This window comes from Odocoileus virginianus, chromosome 26 (genome assembly GCF_023699985.2).
Source record: "Odocoileus virginianus isolate 20LAN1187 ecotype Illinois chromosome 26, Ovbor_1.2, whole genome shotgun sequence".
Classification (NCBI taxonomy): Eukaryota; Metazoa; Chordata; class Mammalia; order Artiodactyla; family Cervidae; genus Odocoileus; species Odocoileus virginianus.
This window is the reverse complement of record NC_069699.1, coordinates 34,128,421-34,151,433: the sequence shown is the minus strand read 5'-3', so window position 1 is coordinate 34,151,433 and position 23,013 is coordinate 34,128,421. Positions and strand designations below refer to the sequence as shown.

At 47.2% G+C, this 23,013-nt stretch overlaps 1 protein-coding gene across 6 annotated transcripts in view; it reads right to left on the bottom strand.

Annotated features, from left to right (window-relative positions):
* Window positions 1-23,013, bottom strand: part of PRICKLE2 (prickle planar cell polarity protein 2) — a 338,795-nt gene that overhangs the window by 29,861 nt on the left and 285,921 nt on the right. For all 6 annotated transcript variants that reach the window (XM_070455728.1, XM_020904678.2, XM_070455729.1 and 3 more), the window contains 2 exons: window positions 21,696-21,882; window positions 15,136-16,008 (listed from right to left, as the gene is read on the bottom strand). In XM_070455728.1, the coding sequence (XP_070311829.1) occupies window positions 15,136-16,008; window positions 21,696-21,882 (1,060 nt within the window). The remainder of the gene's footprint in view (window positions 1-15,135; window positions 16,009-21,695; window positions 21,883-23,013) is intronic.

Genomic DNA, 23,013 nt, shown 5'->3' with positions numbered 1-23,013 from the left:
ATTACCGTGATATTAAATGGTTTGCCTTGGAAATGAACAGAGATCATTCTGTCGTTTTTGAGATTGCATCCAAGTACTGCATTTCGGACTCTCTTGTTGACTATGATGGCTACTCCATTTCTTCTAAGGGATTCCTGCCCACAGTAGTAGATATAATGGTCATCTGAGTTAAATTCACCCATTCCAGTCCGTTTTAGTTCACTGATTCCTAGAATGTCGACATTCACTCTTGCCATCTCCTATTTGACCACTTACAATTTGCCTTGATTCACGGACCTAACATTCCAGGTTCCTATGCAATATTGCTCTTTACAGCATCAGACCTTGCTTCTATCACCAGTTCCACCCACAACTGGGTATTGTTTTTGCTTTGGCTCCACCCCTTCATTCTTTCTGGAGTGATTTCTCCACTGATCTCCAGTAGCATATTGGGCACCTACCGACCTGGGGAGTTCCTCTTTCAGTATCCTATCATTTTGCTTTCTCATACTGTTCATGGGGTTCTCAAGGCAAGAATACTGAGGTGGTTTGCCATTTCCTTCTCCAGTGGACCACATTCTGTCAGACCTCTCCATCATGACCCAACCGTCTTGGGTGACCCCACACGGCATGGCTTAGTTTCACTGAGTTAGACAAGACTGTGGTCCGTGTGGTCAGATTGGCTAGTTTCCTGTGATTATGGTTTCAGTGGGCCTGCCCTGTGATGCCCTCACACAACACCTACCGTCTTACTTGGGTTTCTCTTTCCTTTGATGTGGGGTATCTCTTCATAGCTGCTCCAGCAAAGCGCAGCCGCTGCTCCTTACCTTGGACGAGGGGTATCTTCTCACGGCCGCCCCTCCTGACCTTGAACGTAAATCTGCCTTAGTGTGTGCTTATACATTCCCTGCTGCAGTTATAACCATCTCCACCCTGCTCTCCCACAAAGCTGCACCAATGGCTGGCTCTCTTACTCTTGGGCTTCTGGTTGGGGTTGATTTCCAGTAGGAAATCGGAGGGTAGCATGGTACTTATCACCCTGGCTCCCTCTGCCAGGCTGAACGTTGGCTGAGGTTCTCTGCCTAAGGCCTCAGTTACTACCCAGTGGCCTCCTTCATTAGGCTTCCTTTAATTACCCTTTCCTGTGCCATCTGTTTCCTGCTGGGGCCCTGACCCACACAGGGACCAAGTCTGATTTATTCACCAGTGTATACTTGGCAATGAACAGAGTGCCTGGCATGTCGTAGGCGCCCAGTAAGTATTTGTTGAATAAATGAACATAAAACAAGTCAGAGCCAACCTGTTTAAAATGTCTTTCTCTTCCTCATTCTTTCTGTTTCAAAAAGAAAAAAATCTCATATCCCAACTCTGGTATAGAAGATGGATAAAAAACAGGATTGTTGGGACTGTGAGTGGATGAGGGAGACACACGAGCATGGCTCCCTTTGAAATGACAACTCTATAAATAAATAAAAACGGCAACTCAAAGAAGTAGGAGGTTACCATAAAGGATGACAGGGCATCTTACACAGTTTCTCCCAATAACATACGCAGTATTAGGGCCTGGGTTGACAATGAATGATTTTTACATCTCAACGCTCCCAGGAGGGCTTTGGATTCACCTACTGGATGACAACAGGGTGGGGGTGGAACTTCTGAATACCCACTAAAGATGTTTACAATGCTCCTTCTGCAGCAGTCCTGGGACTCAGAGAAAAGGTGGAGTACAAATGTCTTCCAAGCTGCTGTGTTCCATGCAATACTGACAGATAAAGATGCAGCATCCACATGACCTGACTAAAATCCCCACAATACACAGCTTCAGAGGGCAGAAGAAGACAGGGGAAGGCATCTGTCTCCTGGGCTGCCCTTATCCTGAGCAGAAAGGGCCACAAAGTAAAATGCTCAGGGACAGAAAGCCTGGCCATCCACGGTTCACTTAAGAATGGTGAGATCTGAGAACTCTATCTAACATCCTGTGATAAATCACAGTGGAAGAGAAAATGAAAAAGAACACATATATGTATAACTGAGTTACTGTGCTAGACAGCAGCAATTATGACAACGTTGGAAATCAACTGAACTTCAATTTTTAAAAAACGGCGACATCTGGGGTGCTTCAGCGAGAACTTTATGGGAGCTTCCGGGCAGGCTGGAATTCGTCTCCCTGCTGAGGGGCTTGAACCCAAAGCAGATCTGCAGCTAAAGTCAGACCTCACTAGTCGGCGAGTCTTGGAGGCCGATAATGATCTCAACAGAAAATTTCTATTGTTGGACTCCTCCCTACCGTCTTCCTAAACTCAGGGCCCAGAAATTGCTCATCCACAGACTCAAACAACAAATTAACTCTTCTAAACTGCAGCAAATGAGAATTGTCTGAAAAGTTAATTGATACTGGGGAGAGGGGGAGATTAGCAAGGGAGAGACTAAAGTCTAGGAGCTGACAGTCTAGCTTCCTTACACAGGGAGGCCAGGCTCCATTAACACTAAGACGTGTTGTATGGGCATACTTAGGCCTCAGATTCCCGCAGCCTCTTTCAGCTCAGACAAGGTGGGAAACCAAGACTCAGGGAGCAAGGGGCTCATCTTTCCAGCTGCAAACATTCCTGAAAATCCAAGCCACAGAGCCCCCCAGCTGTGGGCACCAGCATGGTCTGGATCTCTGACACCGACAGAACTGCCAGACTTCAGGCTCATCCATGGATGCGGGCCTTCTCCCTCTATCCCTGACTGTGATCATGAGGTCTGAGTTCCTGCAATCTTCCTTCTCCCTGGTAAGTGAGTGAGCAACGGGCTGAGACAGAGTTAAAAGGAAAGAGACAGGAGGTTGGCGCTCTGGGGCACCTAATAATAAGAGTAATAATAACTCTCAAATATTGAGACGGCCAAGTGCCAGGCATGCAATTAAGTACTTTCTGCATATTACCTCCCGTTCCACCACAGCCCCATGTGGCAGAAATTTACATTTGTTCTCTAGGAAGCTGAGGAAGCTGGGAGATTGAAGCCACTTGTCTGAGGCCACGTAGCTAGAGCGGTGATGGGGGTTTCAACCAGGTTGGACTGATCCTGAAACAGTAACCCACTCTGTGCGGTGTGGCTGGGATCAGACCAACAAGCAGAAAGAGTTCTTTCAGCTGCAGAGGGGGTTTCTGAAATGCCAGGCCAGGCAGACCCACTCTTGCGATGTGACATCATGACCTCCTCAGATGTGGTTGTGAGAGGCTCTGATGGAGGCTGATGCTTTCTGATTGAATTCCTGGTGTCGAGACCAGGCTTTCTTAATTCTGGCACTGCTGACTCATGGGGCTAGATGACTCTTCGCTGGGTCGGTGCTCTTTGATGATCTAGAGGGGCTGGATTGGTGGCGGGGGGGTTGTGGTGTGAGGGAGGCTTGAGAAGCGGGGTTATACGTATACACACAGCTGACTCACGTTGTTTTACAGCAGAAGCCAGCACAACGCTGGAAAGCAATCATCCTCCAAGGAACAATGAAAACTTCCGGGAGGGGAGGTGCTCTCATGTGCACTGGGGATGCTTAGCAGTACGACCCTGGCCTGTATCCACTAGCAGCCAGGAACACCCTGTATCCCAAGATGTGACAAATAAAACTGTTTCTAAATATAGCCCAATGCCCCCTGGGTGACAAAATCCCCACTCTCCCCCATTGAGAGCCATGCATCCAGAGCATCACCCTCAGTATTTGTCCACAAACGTGCATCTCAGGCAAAGAGAATTCCCCACCACCCGATCTTCCCCCCAGGATCCAGGATCTAAACACAAAGAAAGAAAGAAAATGGATGAGTTGTTCTAGGCTGTTCTCTCATTTCCCTTCCAGCTCTGAGCTTAATCTGCTCTCCAGGAAAAGACACAAGTAAAGCCTGAAATGGACTTTTCTGCTCTTCTAAAATCAGCACCTCCGTTTTGAAATGCAGCAGTCAAAAATCTGCTCCAGCCAGGGTGAGGAGTCCACAGCAGTTACAGAATCCTTTCTATGGATGCTCGCACCAAAAGCACAATATCAGAATCAAAAATAAGTCCTCACAGGTATCCTTGGATGGATAACACACTCAGGAAGGCAGATCTGACTGGGTAAGATGCTTAACTTAAAGAAATGAGAATCCCTCAGACATAGCACAGCTGAGAGTCAAGGATTTGTTCCCAGGAATGGTCCAGAGAACGAGAATGCACAGAAGGACAGTTTCTACTCCTCTGTGCAAGGAGCATAATGAGCCTGTTTTTCCCTCCACTGCTTATACATGGGAAAGCTAACAGAGAATAGGGAAGATGGGGGTTGGACGGTCTGCAAACTGGAACACCAAAACCTTGGGTGGGTGAGAGCTGAGAAAGGCGATTTTCCAGAACAGAGGGGAAAAAAATGGAAGAAATATGTCCTATATCTTTACTTAGTGGATGGGGAGTTCGGCATGACATTTTTAAGCTGTTAAAAGTTTTTGTACCAAAGAAAACACGAGGTTTTTTTCTTAGTAATTTTGTGTTGGAACACAGAGACTTTATCTTTTAGACGGTGCCCCGCCTGTTTGCTCAGCCTGATTTGTGACAGCTGCCTCCCAAAAAATGTCATGGTCTAGTTTTGATTTGGGAAGGGCAGGCTGGAGGAGCTGGCTGGAAGAACAGAGCTCAGAAAACACACATACACACACATACCCATCCATCCACCCACAGACAGCTAACTGGACGCTCTCAAGGTGATGCTGGTAAACCACTGAGGAGAGCTGCTGAAAATAATTTGATGCTGAACAGACAACAAATCAACCTGTCGCAAATTCTTATGAAACTTTGGTTTCATGGCCTTTTGGTTTTCACATTGATTTAGAACTGAAACAGGCCCTGTTTGAAGACTAAAGTGTTTTACTGTCCACTCTTTCTGCTGTATCCAGTGAAAATGCCAAAACCCCTTGGCAAGTCACCCTCTTTCATATTTAATCCATACTATGTAATTAAGGAACAACCCATCCATATGGTTCAGATCACGTGTCCTTAACTCATTAGAATGATATTTACTATTATCAAGAGCAAGTTGGTCTTGGGGACATCTTCAGAGCTTCTCAGAAGAAGCATAATTTATTTTGCTTTTGTCTAAATAGGAGGCTGAGCTCAGGGCTAAGAGGAGATGCAGAAGGGCACTGCAGGGCAGATGAGTGTTCCAGCCACAGATAAGATGCTAAGTATGATAGAAACTATCTGATCACCAGGATGAGGAGTCTGGGTTCCTCTAGCTCAGCAGTCCTTTCTCAAACTTAGCGGGCCTGAGAGTTCTCTGGGGGCACTTGTTTGAAAAGCTGAGCCCTAAGAGATTCTATTTGTGAGTCTGGGATGGGGCCCAAGAAGCTGCATTATTGACAAGCATCCCAGATGAATGTAATGTAGGTGGTCTCTGGATGAGTTTAACTGATGGAGTGGATGACTGACTGTTTACATGGAGAAATACACTCCCCAAGGCTGGCTCCACATGGCTCACACTAGGAAGTGGGGTTTCAATCACATTAATTTTCCAGTGCTCTGGGAGATGCTTCATGTATGGGTTGAAGAGGGGTGGCTTAGACAGGTGAGAGTCAGCACAGTATAGCTCATAGGCATCACACTGTGGCCAGAACACTTTGTGCAAGAGATGCTAAAATGCTTTCCCAAGGGGCCAAGCTGAGGAGGTCAAGGATCTGGTGAGCCTCTGAGCCAAAATATTTAGAAGGTTTATGTTGATAAGAAAAGGGAGGGTTAAGAAAGTATGTTCTGTTGATGGAAACCAAAGAAATCAAGATTTAAATAAAATCAAATTGGAAACTGCCTAAATGTCCAATTCCAGAGATGCGATAACATTCATTCAATGGAATACTAATGCAGTCATCAAAAACGATGGTTATAAAAGCTCTGGAAATAAGCTAACAATAGAATGCAAATAAAGAAATTCAGGACACAAAATACTCAATATGCCTACAACTCCAAGAAAAATGATATACCAGTATATAGGGAAAAACTGGAAAAGCCACCGAAATATTAGCACTAGTCAAGCGATGGGTGTTACGATATTTTTCCCCACTTCTATCATTTTTCTCAATTTTCCTCTTTCATGTTTTACTGTTGATATTTTAAAGACTTAAATCCTAAAAATCTGAGTTTCAAAACCATTTTCAAGCGGATAAGAACTATCTGATTTCCCATGTGAGACTCCCAAATTCAGAGGTTCTGACAGAAAGGCACACTCATTCTTTAAAAATTCACTTTGAAAAATCTTACGAGTCTAAAAAGCCCATCACCCTCTGGTCTCCACTCTAGACCCATTTTCTTTTTTCCAGTGTTGCCTTTTCAGTAATAAAATGAATAAAATCAGCAACCTTTTCTCTCCTGTCAGCAACCACGGTTACTTACTCTCAGCATAGATGACTGCTCACGCCCAAGGCGGTTATAAATAAGCCTCCTGAACGGTTATTAAAAACCAGGACACTGGAAAAGTTTCTCTGGACCCAGAAAATATCAGCGAGACCGTGACAGGTAGCTACTGAGGACTGGGCTCCGTCTGTCCACGGTTCCCCATCTGCCTCCCCTGGCTCTGATGCTGTCCTCCGCTTCCCAACACACCAAAGCTTTGACTCAGCAAAAAATAAGGAACAGATTCTCCTACGACATTCACTCTGCTGGCTTTCATCTGGTCCCTGGTCTGTGAGCCTGGTTCAGAGCCAAGAAATGCCAAGAGGGCATGCTTTCTTGGGAGGGGCACCAAGGAAGTCAGCCCATGACACCATTCAGAAAGCACTCTGGAATCACATCCTCAACACAGAGCCAGAAGGTTGGGTACCATCTAACCTGCCCCTCCAAACCATCTAGAACCTTCGCATTACCATCAGTACAGGGACATGTCCCAAAGACCAGAGCTTTGTCTCCATAAAAAAAAGTAAACATGGCTAACAACCATAATGGACATTTGATGTCAAGTATAAATGGTGGGGCTTTTGGAGGAAGGAACCAGATCAAGGTAGGTGTGTGTGTGTGTGTGTGTGTGTGTGTGGGGGGTGGTCAGCCCCAGATGGGTACCATACCTGTGGTTTGTACTCCTGCAACACCATCCCTCCTCTTTTGTAAAAACTATCTCGATTTCCCTTTGAGAAGCTCTCTTCTCCATTTTCCATTCCTACAGTTTTGATGACCTTGATCCTACTTGCCCACGTCCCAGGATGGACATGTGACCCAGGCCTGGCCAATCAGAGCAAAGATTCCCTCCAGCTCCCTCCCAACCTGGGAGTTAGTTTAACAAATGTTAGGTGACCAAAGTCATGCAAATGCAACTCAATTCTGGGACTGTCACTGACACTATTAAAGAAGATCAGCCCACTCTCCTTGACCTGACGTTAACAGATGTTAGCCTGGGGTTGCCGAGCACCCTCTCCTACTCCGTGGAAGAGTCACCTCAGAATGATGCCACTATGCAGAAAACAAGAACTGAGACAGGAAAGAGGCTGAGTCCTGATGACATCATTTGTGTGCCTGGATTCAGCTGCCTATCATCTGGGAACTCTGTACTTCATAATGAAAAACAAAATCTTGTTTGTTTACATCCACTGGAATTGGGATTCTTCTGAGGCTTGCGAACAAAAGAGTTCCATAATTCCAGCGAACAAAGACGATCCCTATGCACTTCCCCAAGTAGACATGGGGTTGGCTCTGGGACCAAACAACATAACTCAAAGTGAGTTGCAGGTTTTCAAACCTGTAATTCCAGACTGGGCATCTTCCACATCTTCCCCATGGAGGAAAGGATCAGAAAGTCCTGGGCCATATGATTTATGAGAACCTTTGAGGGCTAACTCCTCGAGTCATGGGTGCCAGCTGCTTAGGAAGTTTTATCCAACAATTTAAATACAGAAATTGGGTTAGAGGATGGATATCTAAGCTATGCAGAAGAACGGGAGAAATGTTCCTGCCTCAAATTAAATATACAAATGTTTTGCATTAAAAGGATTAAGAAACATCTCAGACATTCTTGGTAAAGTGGTCTGTTCCATTTGTTACTTCAGATTCTCACACTGAAGTTTCTTTGTCCTTCTTTTTCAGTTTGCCAAAATGCTAAAAAAAAAAAAAAAAAAAAAATTACCCCATTACCTCCTAGCAATGAATATGTCCAGCTGTTGTGCAACGGAACTTTCCTTGTCAAGGTATGTAGGTGATGTGTGTTAAAGGTGTGAACATGCTATGCATATGTGCTTATAATAAATAAGCAATAGGGTGTATAATACAGCACAGGAAAATACAGCCATTATTTTATAATAACTTTAAAAGGAGTATCATCTATAGAAATATTGAATAACTATGTTGTATACCTGAAACTGATATGATATTATAAATCAACTATAGCTCAATAAAAAGATAATAAAGGTCTGGATATGCCACGCCAATACAACACTAATCAAAGATGGCAGGTGTCTACCTCTGCTGTGTGTCTGAGTATCCAACCCAATGACGCATGGACTTTCTGCTGATGTTTGCCTGGGTCAAAAAATCACAGAGTAGGCAAACTGATACAACTTTTACGTTTTCACATCCATGTAATTCTGCCTTCCAGGATCATCCCCCAGGGCACCGAAAAGCTCTGCCCATTTCCTCTTCTAGGTCATCGTCAGGTGCACGCTCTTCAGTCACGGCTGTTTATACCTTGGGGGCTGCCGCCTTCACCTCTTCTCCTGGCTGCACATCTGGATTGCCTCCTAGTGGGTCTCTCTGTATCAGCACTTGCCCTCTTCCAGTCAATTCCCCACACAGCAGCTGAAACCATCTTTCCAGAATGCAAACCTGATCATGTCACTTCCCTCCCTGTTGGCCTGTGACTTCACGTGCTTTCCACTGTCCTTAGTGGAAAGGCCCAAACCCTTAAACTATCTAAAATGGTTCTGCACTATTCCCCCTGTGCCTTCCAGCCTTATTATCCTCTGTGCATCAACCAGCTATAGGGCCTCCTTTCAGGTCTTTATATTTGTCATACATCCTACCACAGGACCTTTGCACATGCTGCTCTTGCTACCTGGAATGCACCTTCCCCTTTATCCCCTTAAGCATTTTTTTTCTGTCCTCTCTGATCTTCCTAACTTAGCTAGAGCCCTCTCTGTATACCCTCCTAGCCCCACACTTACCACTGATGTAATTTTAAATAGTACAATTAGATGGTTACTATGTATTAAATTATTAAATTCTAGTACACTATGAGGCGCAGGAGGGCAAGGCCATACCCACTTTAGTTCACTGCAACCTTAGCACCTTGCAGAGGCATGACACCTACTAAGTGTAATCTCTAACAGTAACTTAGAGGGTGTCAGGCATTGTGCTAAATTCTTTATGGGAATTTACTTATTTAATTTCCACGACAACTCTACAAGGCACTGCTATCATTTCATTTTGAAGATGAAGACAGTGAAAGAGTTCCCTGGTGGTCCAGTGGTTAGGATTCAGCGCTTTCACTGTCATGGTCTGGGTTCAATCCCTGGTCTGGAAACTGAAATCCCACAAGCCATGTACTACGGGCCCCCCTGCTCCCCACCCAAAAAAAAAAGATGAGGACAGTGTGATACTGGGGGACAGTGAGACAGAATAGATAAGCCAGGTTTGCCCAAGGACACATAGGTATTAAACCACAAACTCCAGTTTCCAACTGGCAGACTGGCCTACAGCCCACGCTCTCCTTCCTTCTGCTGTAATTCAAAGGGCAGGCGCTCCAGTCACAGCTGCTGACTGACTGAATGAATGAACAGAGAAACCCTCTTTCCCTTCCCTCACTCTGACCCACATCTGCATTTTGTTCCTCCAGGTCCCAGCTCTGTCTGACCCTTCACCCCATACAGAAGGAACAGGCCTAGCGTCGGTCTCAGCGCTGTCCCCCTTCCTGGGGACCAGCTGACAGTCTCCGGCTGTTGTGTGGCATCCACCTGAGGCCACCACTCCCAGTTCCAGCTCTCTTCTATGTCTGCTGCAGTGTGACTTGAACCCAGACTCCACCCTGCACCATGGCCGTGGCCTCCTCCCCATCAGTGCCTCCGGCCCGGGTGCCCACCCCCAGGTGGTCTGTACTCGTCTCCTTTGTCTTTCCCGCCTCTCACCCGGGCACGTCATCTCGGACCACCTCCCTCGCTTCTGCCGTTCAGTTCTCCATTGGCGCTTGGGCTTTCAGGCTTCCCTCGAGCGCCCCCCTCCCCTGAGCCTAACAGACCCATCAGCAAACTGGCTGCACAGGAAAAGGAATCCCTGTCTCTTCAGAGTCACCGTGCACGTCTCTGGACTGTGAGCACCACCCGTCCTGTGAAGATGCAGATCGAGGTTCAGAGTAAGGGCTTTGAAGACTACCACACCTGGGACTAGGTCCTGGCCATCAGCGGGGGCCACGGGGAGGTCACAGTGTCTATGACCTTCAGTGTGCTCATCTGTAAAATGGGTATAATAATCAGACTTCTCTCACAGGGCTGTTATGAAGATTGGAAGAGATGTTATATATGAAGTTGTTACCAGGTCACATCCCAGTCAGTGATCTGTTATGATTATTTCACTTATATCATCACCACCAAGCATTCCTGCCATGGCACAGGGTCCAGGGCACAGGCTCTGGAGCTAGGAATCCCGGTCTTCTACTTCTGAGCCATGTGGCCTTGGGCTACTAAGCCTCTCTGGGTCTCATTTGAGTTATCTATAAAATGGAAATAACTCTATCTACCTCACAGGGGTGTTGTGAGTTACTTCCTGAAAGGACTTAGACCCGTTCCTAGTACATGACAAACAGCCGGTAACGGTAGCTGCTGTTGACTTTGTTACTCCTATTTATAATACTACAATCACGCAGGCTCCAAGCTGCTTTAGAGGCATGGTTAGACAATGGCAGGGTCAAAGAGCTTCTGCAATGGACTTCTTGGTAGTTCAGTGGTTAAGAATCCACGCTTTTACTCCAGGGTTCGAGGGTCCGATTCCTGGTTGGGGAACTGTCTCCCACATGGTGCACAGTGCAGCTAATTTTTTTTTTTTTTTAAAGAGCTTCTGCAAGACTCCATTTAGTGGGGGGTGCAAATGGTGACCAAGCCCGCCTGATTCACTCTGAGTGAGCAGAAGGGATGGACTACATTTGCCGATGATAAGGGACAGTCCACTCCCACTTCTAAACTGAAACTGCAGGCGTCCAGCTGAGATTTGAGGCTGGCAAGCCACTGGGGCTCCCTGGCTTTTCAGACTTGCTCTAAGGAAAAAATGCTGCCCATAAAAGCTCATGCTTCATGCCAGATTAAACACTGCAGACATAGTTAATAACAAGTTACTGGCCATGGAAGAGAAAAAAAAAATCCATTATCTTGAAACCTAGCTTTCGCTGAAGGATCAAGGTGTTTTTGCCTGAGCCTTTTGTGATGTGTCTTTCACTCCCAGGGATTCCTTGGTGGCTGAGTGGTAAAGAATCCTCTTGACAATCAGGAGATGCAGGCTTGATCCTTGGATCAGGAAGATCCTCTGGAAAAGGGAATAACTACCCACCCCAGTATTCTTGCCTGGAAAATCCCATGGACAGAGGAACAGGTCATGAAAGTGTCAGGCACAACTCAGCAACTAAACAACCTTCACTCATAGCCTGGGATTCTAGGGTTTAAGATACACACAGTTCACGACACTGCCTTCTCAAAAAACTACTTAATTTTCTAGCAAAATCCACATGCAACAGTAAGGGTCAGCAGCAAAAAGACTGACTTTCCAAGTCTAGTTAACAGCATGTCCTTGGTGTATGTGAAAGGCATTTAGGGTGAGGTCCTGTGGTGAAGGATGCTACAAACGGTGCTGCCAATATTAGCTATAATCTCCCTTCCAATACTGCCACGGCTGACAGATCCATGGAAACACAGGGGCTCAAAATGGATTTCTTTAGGCCTGTTTTCCATGCTCTTCTCAGGTTGATTAGGGAGAAAAGGAGCCCACAGAAACAGTTTCAAACCTAAAAATGGAAATCTGCACAGTTGCTGGATGCAGGGAGACACCAGAAGCCAAACATCCTGAGAGGCCAAAACCATGCACCAGTATATTTAGGATGAGAGAGGAAAATAAAAAATAAAAACTCAGGTAACCATTGGAGACAGTCATGTGTGTCAAAAGACTGTATTAGTGTGTTTAAGTATATGATCATTTCTTTCTATAGAAACCCTACAAAGGAAGTCCTATTACTCATCAAATGCTATAGATGAGGCCATTGAATCTCATGGAATTTAAGTGACTGCTTTAAGGCTGGATTTGAACCTAGGGTGTGTAACTGCAGAACCGGTATTCCAAACTATTAATTAAGTTAGAATTTGAAAAACCAGGGCTCAGGACAGAATTCCCAAAGATATTAATGAAAATGAAAGTCATTCAGTTGTGTCAGACTCTTTGTGATCCCATGGACCATACAGTCCATGGAATTCTCCAGGCCAGAATGCCAGAGTGGGTAGCCGTTCCCCTCTCCAGGGGATCTTCCCAACCCGGGGATCAAATTCAGGTCTTCCACATTGCAGGCGGATTCTTTACCAGCTGAGCCACAAGGAGAGCCCAAAGAGATTAATAATGGGGTTGAAATTCTGCCCATCCCAACAGTTCACTCCCTTCATCTGTGCCATCCACAGGGTAGCCTCTGGCTTACCTACATGTGGTGACTGGAAATGAAATTGATTGAAATGAAATGAAATTTAAAATTCAGCTCATGGCTGGTGAGCACTTGAAATGTGGCTTGTGCAGCTGATGGCCTGAAATTTTCATTTCATTTCATCTTGATTACTCAAATTTCAATAGTCACATGTGGCTTGTGGCTACTGTATCAGACAGTGCTGGTCTGGGCAATTTTTCTCAGCTCTGTCAGAAGTGGTTCAGGGCTGCTTTCCAAAAAGTTCTCAGAAACAGAGGGGCATTCGCTGCTTTGCCCAAGCAAGGATCTACAGAAAATCTTGAGGATAAATTACCTGCCTTTTCCTTAGGGTCGGAGACTACATGTTCTTCAAACATACTTAGTTGGTCTTTCCAACATTCTCCAACCTCTAGATCTCCTGATTTCCTCCTAAGTTACATTGTGAGGACAATCAAGTCAGAACGGACAAACCCAGGAACAACTGCTCTAGACAGTGGTCGTGTGAGCACCAGCAGAGAGTTGTTCAAAATGCAGGTTCCTGGGCCCCACCTCTACTGGGTCTGATACACTGGGCCTGGAGGGGAGGCCCTGGAATTCATGCTTCGATCAAGCAGCCAATGATTCTGATCCAGGTGGTCTAGCTTTGAGAAGCTCCACTTCAGAGTCTGAATTACATACATATCTCCTGGCCTCTTAAATAATTATAGCATATAAATCTTTTGAGAACAGCACAAACTGGGCTGGAAGCCAGGCAGTCATCACTCTGTGCTAATTTTGCCCTTGTATGACATTAGGCAACATGCTTAGTCGCCTCATTTTTTTCACCTGAAACATGGGGGTAAGGATACCTGCTCTGTGTCCTCCAAGACAAAGGAGCACACAGCTGTGAAAGCACCGTAGAGGATGATGAGGTTAATAACACAACATACATATATTCTACAATTCAGAGACACATTTTGCGTCCAGCAGCCAATAGGCTTTACATTAAAAAAAAAAAATCCAAATTTTAAACTTATTTGGGAACCTGGAAGACCTAACAGCATGGAGTTCAGATGAGGTTGGCAGCCTGATGCGAGTAAGAGCACTGCTCTGGGGTCACATGCAGAGGTTTCAATCCCTGCTTTAAAAAGTTGGGTGACTTTGGGCAAGTGCTTCAACCTCTCTGGGCTTCAGTTTCTCCTACTCTGAATTGAGACTGTTAAGAGTCTCTCTCTTTCAAAGAGTTTTGATGATGTAATGGAGTGAATATTTATCAAGTGCTTGGAACAATATTTGGCACATGGTGAGTGCTGCATCACTGTTAGTTGAATAAATAAACATTCCTGCAAGTGGCAACAACCAGTTGGAACCTGGTGGCGGTGGTCCCTCCAGAGGGGGCTGACATGCATGAGGCTGCCACAGTTTCCACTGGGACAGACACATTTGACTCTGGGATCCCTACTGGAAGGGACAGACATGTGTCTCCCTCCTGGTGTCCCATCCACAAAAGGCAGAGACACTCAATGCTCCTTCAAGCAGCATTTCTCAATCTATTTGGAGCCAAGGACCAGTTTTCATATTTCAGCCCAGTGTGGCCTGGTATGTGACCCACCTGAGCAGGACTGACACCCAGCACACGCCACAGACAACTCACCCAGCGGTCTCTCACACCCTGACCAGTGCACACCTGAACCAGTAGAGACAAGCCCACTGAACATGCACTTGGATGTTGCAATAATGTCAAACTGCCCCCAGAGTGCGTAAACACTGTTAAAATCAGTACTTATCTCAGGGTGCACTGTGGACAGACCTGCTCCTCAGATGACACTTTGCATAGAGTCATCTTGCAGAATGCTGACATTGTCTGCGTGGGTACACAAAACAGCTGGACAATCTGGTTGGCAAGAGCAGGCAATGGATTGTCTGTCTTGTGTGTCTCTCACCACTTCTGTCCTTCTCAGCCTGCCTGCTTGCTCCTTATCTATCCTCCTTTCTTTCATCTTTATCCACACACTAAAACCAGCTCCCTAATGAGATACTGGAGCTCACAACCACCCATCCTTTCTCTTCAATGTCGCTTTTGGCTGAGAGGCGCTCTCCTGCCCTCTGTGACCACATCCACAAACTCATCCCCAAGTCACTCTCCAGCTGCCCAGGACCAATGACTGACTGACATGGCTGAGCAAAGCATCAGTCCCTTTGTCCCAAGAAGGAACCCACCCCACAGTATGGTCCCACTCATCCTCCAGAGCCCCCTGCAGGCTCAGGCTGAAGCTCGACCCCAGCCCAGACACCATTTTCCACTTGGTTCCTCCCCCTGTCCTTCTGTTTCTCTCACTCCTCTTCCTTGACAGCATGTTCTCAACACATCACAGGCACCCTAACCCCGTCTCAGGCTCCGCTTAGAAGGAATCCAATCAAAGGAGCCACTGGGGGGTTCACCTTTCTTGACAACCTGGTGGAGGAGGGCATGTAGTGGGTACGATGCAAAAATCCTGAGAACCAGCAGTCAGAGGACGCCGAGAACATTCTCAGGGTACCAGGAGACCAGAACCTACCTGTTGCGTTAGACAGCGCCAGCGACTCCATGGAGCCCCGCGGGGTCTGCTCGGTGGGCGTCATATCCTCAGTGTACTTCAGCGAGCTGATGGGGTGCCGGGTCCGACACTGCTGAGCGGACAGGCCCCCTTCCTCCTCCTCCTCTTCCTCGTACTTGGGGACCGGGATGCTGCCCCGGGTTTCGCTGAAGCTCTGGCTGGACATGTCGCTGTAGCTCTCCTGGGACCGCAGCCTGCCCGGGTAGTAGTCCTCCCGGCACTCCTTGATGAAGCTGCCACCGTGGCCCTTCATGGCCAGCGACGAGCTCCTTTTCGGGTTGCCGAAGTGCTTGGCCCACACGTCGGGCTGGGCTCCAGCCCCCTGCCCGCCGGGGCTGTAGGAAGTTCTGATGTTGCACTGGCTGAGGAGCTGCAAGGGGCTCTGTGGCTGGCTCTGCTCCAGCTTGTTCCCGTAGTGGAATGGCTCATCCCGGCTCCTCCAGATGGGGTCCCGGTTGAGGCTGGGCGTCTGGCTGGACAGGCTGAGCAGGTCCATCTGCAGCGACAGGGGGTCCACGTCGGCCGACAGCCGGTTGGAGCTCACCTGCAGCTGGCTGTGCTGGTTGAGCAGCGGCTCCTCCGTCTTGCCCTTGTTCTTGCCAATCTTGGCGCTGCGCCGGGACTCTTTGGCCCGGGCATTCTGGAAGGCGGAGTCGGAGGAGTCTGAGCCGTTGGGGTCCTCGCCGGCGCTGCAGGCGCGTGAGCAGAAGATCTGGCCCTGTCTGGGGAGGAAGGGCCGCCCCAGCAGCGACTTCTTGCAGTGGGCGCAGCAGAAACAAGCCTCGGTGGCATGCCAGTGCTGGCCGTCGTAGGTCATCTGACCTTGGTCAATTCCTGGGAAAAGAAGGGACACGAAGAGGGTGATGAGCTGCTCAGAGCACTGCAACAGAACGTGAAATGTACAGCACCCTGGTTCGACTCAGGGTTCTAGATGCTGCAGAATAAAATGTCAATAGGTCGACTATCAGGCTCCCGTGTGAACAGTATTCGTGTCTTATGACAATCGCTGTGTTTTACCAGTCAGGTCCTCTTTAACTCTCTGCCAGATCAAAGTAGCCTGTCCATGAATTCTTCTGCCCAGGGCACGTTCCTCCAGATAAACAGCAATAATGATACTAAGGTGTGAGAATCACTGCTTTAAACACTTTGCATATATGTGAACTCACTTAACCTCTCAACTGCAGGAGGCAGATCTCTTAATAGTAAGTCCACTTTTCAGATGAGAACACAGAGGCATAGGAGATTAAATAACTTGCTCAGTGTAGAAGAGCTAGTAATCACAGATGAGATCTGTACCCAGCACGTCTAGCTCCTAACCAGGACCTTGATAATCATCTCTTTCAGTCTACTTCGTGGTCCTGTCCACCCTCACAGCTACCCTTGACCGTTGTCCATCCTCACCTGCTCTATTTTCTTCACAGCACGAATACTGCTTGACAATGAGCCACTATATATGTGCATCTATTAATTACTAAAAGTGAAGTTGTATGATGAAGTTTCTGGGGTGTCTCCATGAACATGGCCTGGGGCTCATGCCCCAGGGCCTCTTCACATGTGAAGTGCACAAGTGAACTGAATCCCTTCATAGCGTATGACACTCTAAGGGGTCATCAGTTTAGCAGCTCAGTGGAAAGGAAAAAAGTGGATTTCAGCTCATGGTAAGGAAAAACTTGGATGTGGTTTGTCAAAGACACCTCCTTACCATGAGCATGCATATCCCCCATGTAACTTCCTCCTTGTGCCAAAGTTGTGCCCGGCTTACGTAATCTTGTTACACCTGCTTCCGGGAATCTCCCATAGCCCTGGCTGTTCCGTCGTCGTCCGCTTACAGGACTTAACCCCGTGGTGGGACACCATCTTCCTGCCACCCTTGGGCCATGAGCTTTGGGCAGGGCTAAAGCCACAGCTGGACTGGCACTGTTCAGTAAAAACACCACATCTCCTCCCAGCCCAAGAACTAGTTTAAGGTTGTGCACGTGACCTGCGCCAGGTCAGTGAGAGAGGCACCTGGGTCTGTTACTAAGGTAAACACACAGGGAGACCTTTTGACAGCAGTTACTAAACAGGCAGAATGGGAGCCGGAAGTGGTGGGGGCCCCCCACCCCCATAGGAGTGCAGACCCAGCAGTGACTGTGGGATTGGAGGGGACCTTGGCAAGACTGCTCATAGCTCGTGATAAATGTCTTCCCTAAGAGCCAGTATGGATGGGAACTGTCACCTGTGGTGGCTGACAGTCCTGAGTCTGAACTTTCCAGGAATAACCTTTAGAGACTTGTCTAGAGAGGGTATGAATAAGAAACGGGGAAATGGAGAAGGGCAAGGACAAAAGGCCAACAGTATAGCAGCCTCTCTGGGCCCTCTCTCTGTCCGCCTCACTATCTTTATGTCCCTGGTCCAGAGAGAGAGGAGATTAAGGTCTGTTCTTCTCCTAGGAGCTCCTCCCCAAACTAAGGGGGTCTCTGCTTATTTAGGTGTCAGGCTACAGGGACTGGAAGGGGACATTTAGAGGGGCAGGAGAAGCCACAAGGGCACCCCAAGGTGAGTGAGACACTCAGTCAACCTCCTGTCACAGCGCCACTTCCCCAGGAGGAGTGAGAACTGGCAGGGATGGGGCTAGAGACAGCAGGCCCAGAGCTGGGGCACCACACACACAATGGAATATTACTCAGCAACAGAAAGGAGCAAAACTGGGTCATTTGTAGAGACATGGATGGACCCAGAGGCTGTCATTCAGAGTGAAGTAAGTCACAGAAAGAAAAACATATCATATACAAACATATATATGTAGAATCTGAAAAAAACTGATATGGACAATCTTATTTGCAAAGCAGAAACTGAAACACAGATGTAGAGAGGAAATGTATGGACACCAAGTGGGAAAGGGGGTGGGATAAACTGGGAGACTGGGATCAACATATACACATTATTGATACCACGTGTAAGGCAGGTAATGAGACCCTGCTGTGAGCACAGAGAACTGTACTCAACGCTCTGTGGTGACCTGAATGGGAAGGAAATCCTTCCAAAGAGGAGATATATATATATATTCACACACACACACACACATATCTATATAGATGTACGGCTGATTCACTTTCTGTTTAGTAGAAACTAACACAACATTGTAAAGCAACTATATACTCCAATAAAAATTTAAAACAAAGCAAAATCCCCACAAAAACGCTTCCCTCACCAGGTTGTTAGAGGGAGCAGAGGCAGGCAGAACCGTCTAGTACTTAAGAGTGAGGCCTCAGGACTCAGACAAATACAGGCTCAAACCACAGCTCCACACCACGCCAGCAGGTTATAAAGACCCTGAAACCCATCAGCTTAGTACAGCCGCTAAAGCACTGTGTGACCCTAGGCAAGTGGCTTCACGTCTCTGGGCCTGCAGCTCCTCCACTAAACACTAAAACAGGGATGGTAACAGTGCTTACTTCCTGGGGCTGCTGTGAGAACTGAGTTAAGATGCAGTCAGTGCTTAGACTCTGCTAACTCGTGGTCTTCTTGTGTGCTCACGAGGTCTCAACACCTGTCTCTCTCTGCCCTGAGGCCTGCTACCTGGATGCTGTCCAAGAAAGAGTTGAGGCTGCCTAGGTCCTCATGTCCCCCGCCCGGTCCTCCTCGTCCCGAGAAGTGGAGCTGACACCTGGCTGCCTGGGGTCCTCGCTGTGAGCTCCAACTCAGCGCGGGCTCCCCAGCAGCTACAGCCTCACCGCTGCCTGTCGGAGGTGTGGAAGTCCAGTTCCTACGGCCTGTGCATCACCAGCTGCCTCTCTGTGCTCCTGCAAGGGAACATGCTCAGACGCAGCAGTGCGGGCCTAGTTCTGGGGGTGGGGGCCCTGCACAAGGCTGAGTCGCTGGGGGGAGAGTGGAGGATGAGGCGTGTTCCTAAGCAGCCCAGCCGGCACAGGAACGTGGTCCCTGATAAACATCAACGATGTCAGATGGTGCTCTGAACTGCTCCTGAACTCTAAACATCTGGAAAAGGGCTCGGCCGTTCCACATCTAAGCGTTCCTTTTTTATTCCCTCTCTAAGCCCTTTAAGTACTTCTCTGAGGGTGTATATGTCTACTGCTGCTACAGCCTCAGTCTGTTTATTGGACTGTTTACTCTGCTGTGTGCAGGCAAAAGTACCGTTGCCCTGGCAACAGCTGCCTGATGCAGGGTCCGCGCTGCGCGGCTGTATAAATAGGGACTATTTGGATAATACGGTCAGAGCAGAGCACCCAGACACTGTGGTACGTATGATACACAGAGAGCACCCTTCCTCTGCTGCAGGAAAAGTATGTTTTACAGAAAAGTGGATTTAAGGGAAAAAAATAAATCAGGGACAACATTTTAACTACAGCAGTGATAATACTGCAGGCCACAGTGGTCCCCCTTTCTGATAACGCATGGATGTCTTTTTATGGATTTCTGAGGGAAGGAGGAGGGAATGGCAATCAAAGCTAAAGAGGACAGAAACCGAAGAAAACAGAGGGAAAACAGAGGTGTGCATGCCATGATGACAGACGCATTTTCTCTCTTCCAAGCTGCTGGGCAAAAATTTTAAGTGTCAGTTTCTGGAGAGGCTTTTCAGTCTCAATGAAAAGGGACAGAAGAAACAGAAATATGGACAAGCGGGGGGGGGGGGGGGTACTGTACGGAAGGTGTCTGTATGTTCTGCCCCTCTCAACCAAGCAGGCATCTCCCTGTAGACCCAGAGCCACGGTGAGCGTGCTGGGTTAGCACCTCACACTAGCTCTCCTGACCGAGTCCCACCCCCAACCCGTTGTCCAGATCAAGATCCTCCTTTCCTTGTTGTTCAGTCGCTCAGTCATGTCTGACTCTTTGCAATCTTGTGGACTGCAGCACACCAGGCTTGCCTGTCCTTCACCATCACTTGGAGTTTGCTCAAACTCATGTCCACTGAGTCGACGATGCCATCCAACCATCGCATCCTCTATTGCCCCTTTCTCTTCCTGCCCTTAGTCCTTCCCAGCATCAGGCTCTTTTCCTTTGCTAGCTCTCAGAATAAAGGGAAGTATGTCTATTTAACTGCTTTGACTTGTGAGAAACAGAAGCTGGTGGGTACCCAGTTGAGGCATCTGGCTGTGAGAGGCGAAGATTTCAAGGGTTGGGGAAAGGGGGATTTTCGTGACAGCCCAACTCCCAGATGGGAACGCTGCTGGACTCAGGTCAGCATAGCACTGCTCATCCTTGAGCCTGGCAGGGACGTCAGCTCAGAAGGGCTCCATGGAGGTGGCTCTGAGCCCATGGGATGGATCCTCCAATGACAAATGACCTCTGAGGATACAGTAGGTGCCTCAAAGCTGTGATTTTTATCAGCACCCAAGCCCTTAAAATTATGAACTAACTTTTCATCTGACTGCATCACTTCTGATAAACCAGGGAGACAAAGCCACCTCTTTTTGTTCCTGATAAAATCTTTTAAGTTAGGTAAAATTGGCTCCCAGACTGATGATCTCCACACCTCCCCACTATAGGTAAGGAGTTGGCAGACTCCAGGCAGATTTCTTGGAACTGCACAAGCCACAGGAAGATCAGGCTGCTGGTCTCAGAGACATTCATCCATTGCCAACTTCTCTTCTCTTTTTAAAGGGCAGCTCATTCTCAAGGTGCCAGAATAGGCGAGCTGAGTGAAAACGCTCCAGATGCTGCATGATCAGGAATAGTGTTGAAGGGCTGAACGAGTCCGTTACTTGAAAAGGGAAAATGATTTTCACCATCTCAAATCTGCCACTTATTTGAGGCGCTTATAGCTTCAGAGCTATTTGAGGTTCTCTTGCTTTGTTTTTTGGCTGGGCTGGCTTTTGCTGATTTCTTTCAGGACATGCATGCCAGTTGCCACTTGGTTTCTTTGACTATCTTTTCCCACCAAGAGGACCATTCTGTTTCCTCCTTCTGCTGATCCCTGAGGTCTTTCCGAGGAGGCCGTGCAAGACATCTGTTTATATTTTCCCCTCCTCTGAGACCTCTCCTCCTCTGCTTGGTAGTAAGACTGTCCTTCACGAAGCCCCACTTGGGGGTGGGTCTATAACTCAGGCAGACCAACAGGAACCCTGTATTCATTTCTTTCCAGGGTTGGAACAGATGACCTAATGGCGGGCTATAGCATTTCTATTTGGAGGACCTGACTTGGATACTGGAAAAGTTACGATTCCATCCTCTTTAGAGAACAGTGCTAAAGCTGGTATGTATTAGTGTGGGGGTCACTGTGATACCTTGTGAAAGCACCTTGTTTCCAAATGATGCCAAAGGAAGGAAAGCTGAGACACAGAGGGAAAAAAACAAAATAAAACAAAAAACCAGATTCTCTTCAATCCCTTGATCCATCCTTACCTGAAACCAATTTCCTCCTTGGCTTCTCCAGTACTATGAACCAAGACATTTCCTTTTTCACTTAAGGGAGTATCAATTGGATTGCCATTGCTTGCAACCAAAGGGACTCTAACTATACCAGACACAGAGGCGATCAGTCAGAGCAGAACCGAGATGAGCACCGAGCGCGGCCTCACCTATGTGCTGGGCGCAGGTGTCGCAGTACTCCGCATACAAGGACTCAAAGCAGTGGCAGCAGTAGGGCCTCCCCTCCTTCATGATGTAGCGCTGGCCGCCCAGCACCGTCTCGCACTCGAAGCAGCAGAAGTGCTTCATGTGCCAGTGTCGCCCCTCAGCTTCTGTGCACTCGTCTGCAAAGATGATCTGCAGGTGGAGAGGCCGAGAGGTCAGTGGTGAGAAAAGAGCTGTGAGAGCACACCGCAGAGGAGGAAAGCTGGGAGGGCCCCGGACTAGGAGGGGAGGAAAACCGGCCCCGCCCACAAATGATTCAAAGAAGTAGGTATGTATATATTTACTCTATACCTATATCAGTTTCCACATGTGGATTTTCCTAAAGCACATTTAAACAGTTTCTGACCTGGCCAGTGATTAATTTAACCACAGTGTATTCAGGCAAAGAATAGTCTACTGAAAAGAATATCAAGCAGGACTAACAGCTGACAGCTCATGGACATTTTGGCCATTATCTGTTCAATTTGGGTTATATATGGTATTTTTTAAAATGAGAAATGTCATATAAACACCTGGGATCCTGATTTCTCTTTTGAAAACACAGCATTTGGCAACGTGTGCTATACATTCCTGCATGGCGACAATACAAGGGGTTGTTGCTTTCAGATGAGTGATGAGTTCTCCAGTTTGTCATATTTTTCACCACTTGCTGTTACCTTAAAATGAGTCACCTTTATTTACGGTAACCGCCTAGCCCTCAGAGGTATTCGTGTTTTGACCCCTGAGATAGACTTGTTTTCAATTTCAAAGCACAGATTTAAGAACTTACTACAAACTGCAGTAATCAAGGCAGAAATAACCTCAGACATTTATGGCCAAATGAGGACTGACAAGGGTGACAAGGATATTCAATGGAGAAAAGAACAGTCTTTTCAATAAACCTGCCTGGTACACCTGAATAACTGCATGCAAAAGAATAAACTGAACCCCTACCTCACACCACATATAAAAATTAACTCAAAAGGGATCAAAGACCTAAATGTAAAAGCAAAAAAATTACAAAATGTCTAGAAGAAAAGTAAAGATGTAAATTTTCAAAAACTCAGTTTTCAATTAGGCAATGGTTTCTTAGCTATGACGCTAAAAGCACAGCAACAAATGAAACAACGGAAGCTGGATTTCATTGAAATAAAAACTTTCATGCTTCAAAGGACATTATTAAGAAAGTGAAAATATAACTACAGGATGGAAGAAAATACTTACAAATCACATATCTAAGTGACTAGACTCCAAAATATATAAACAAGTTTCACAAGGACACAA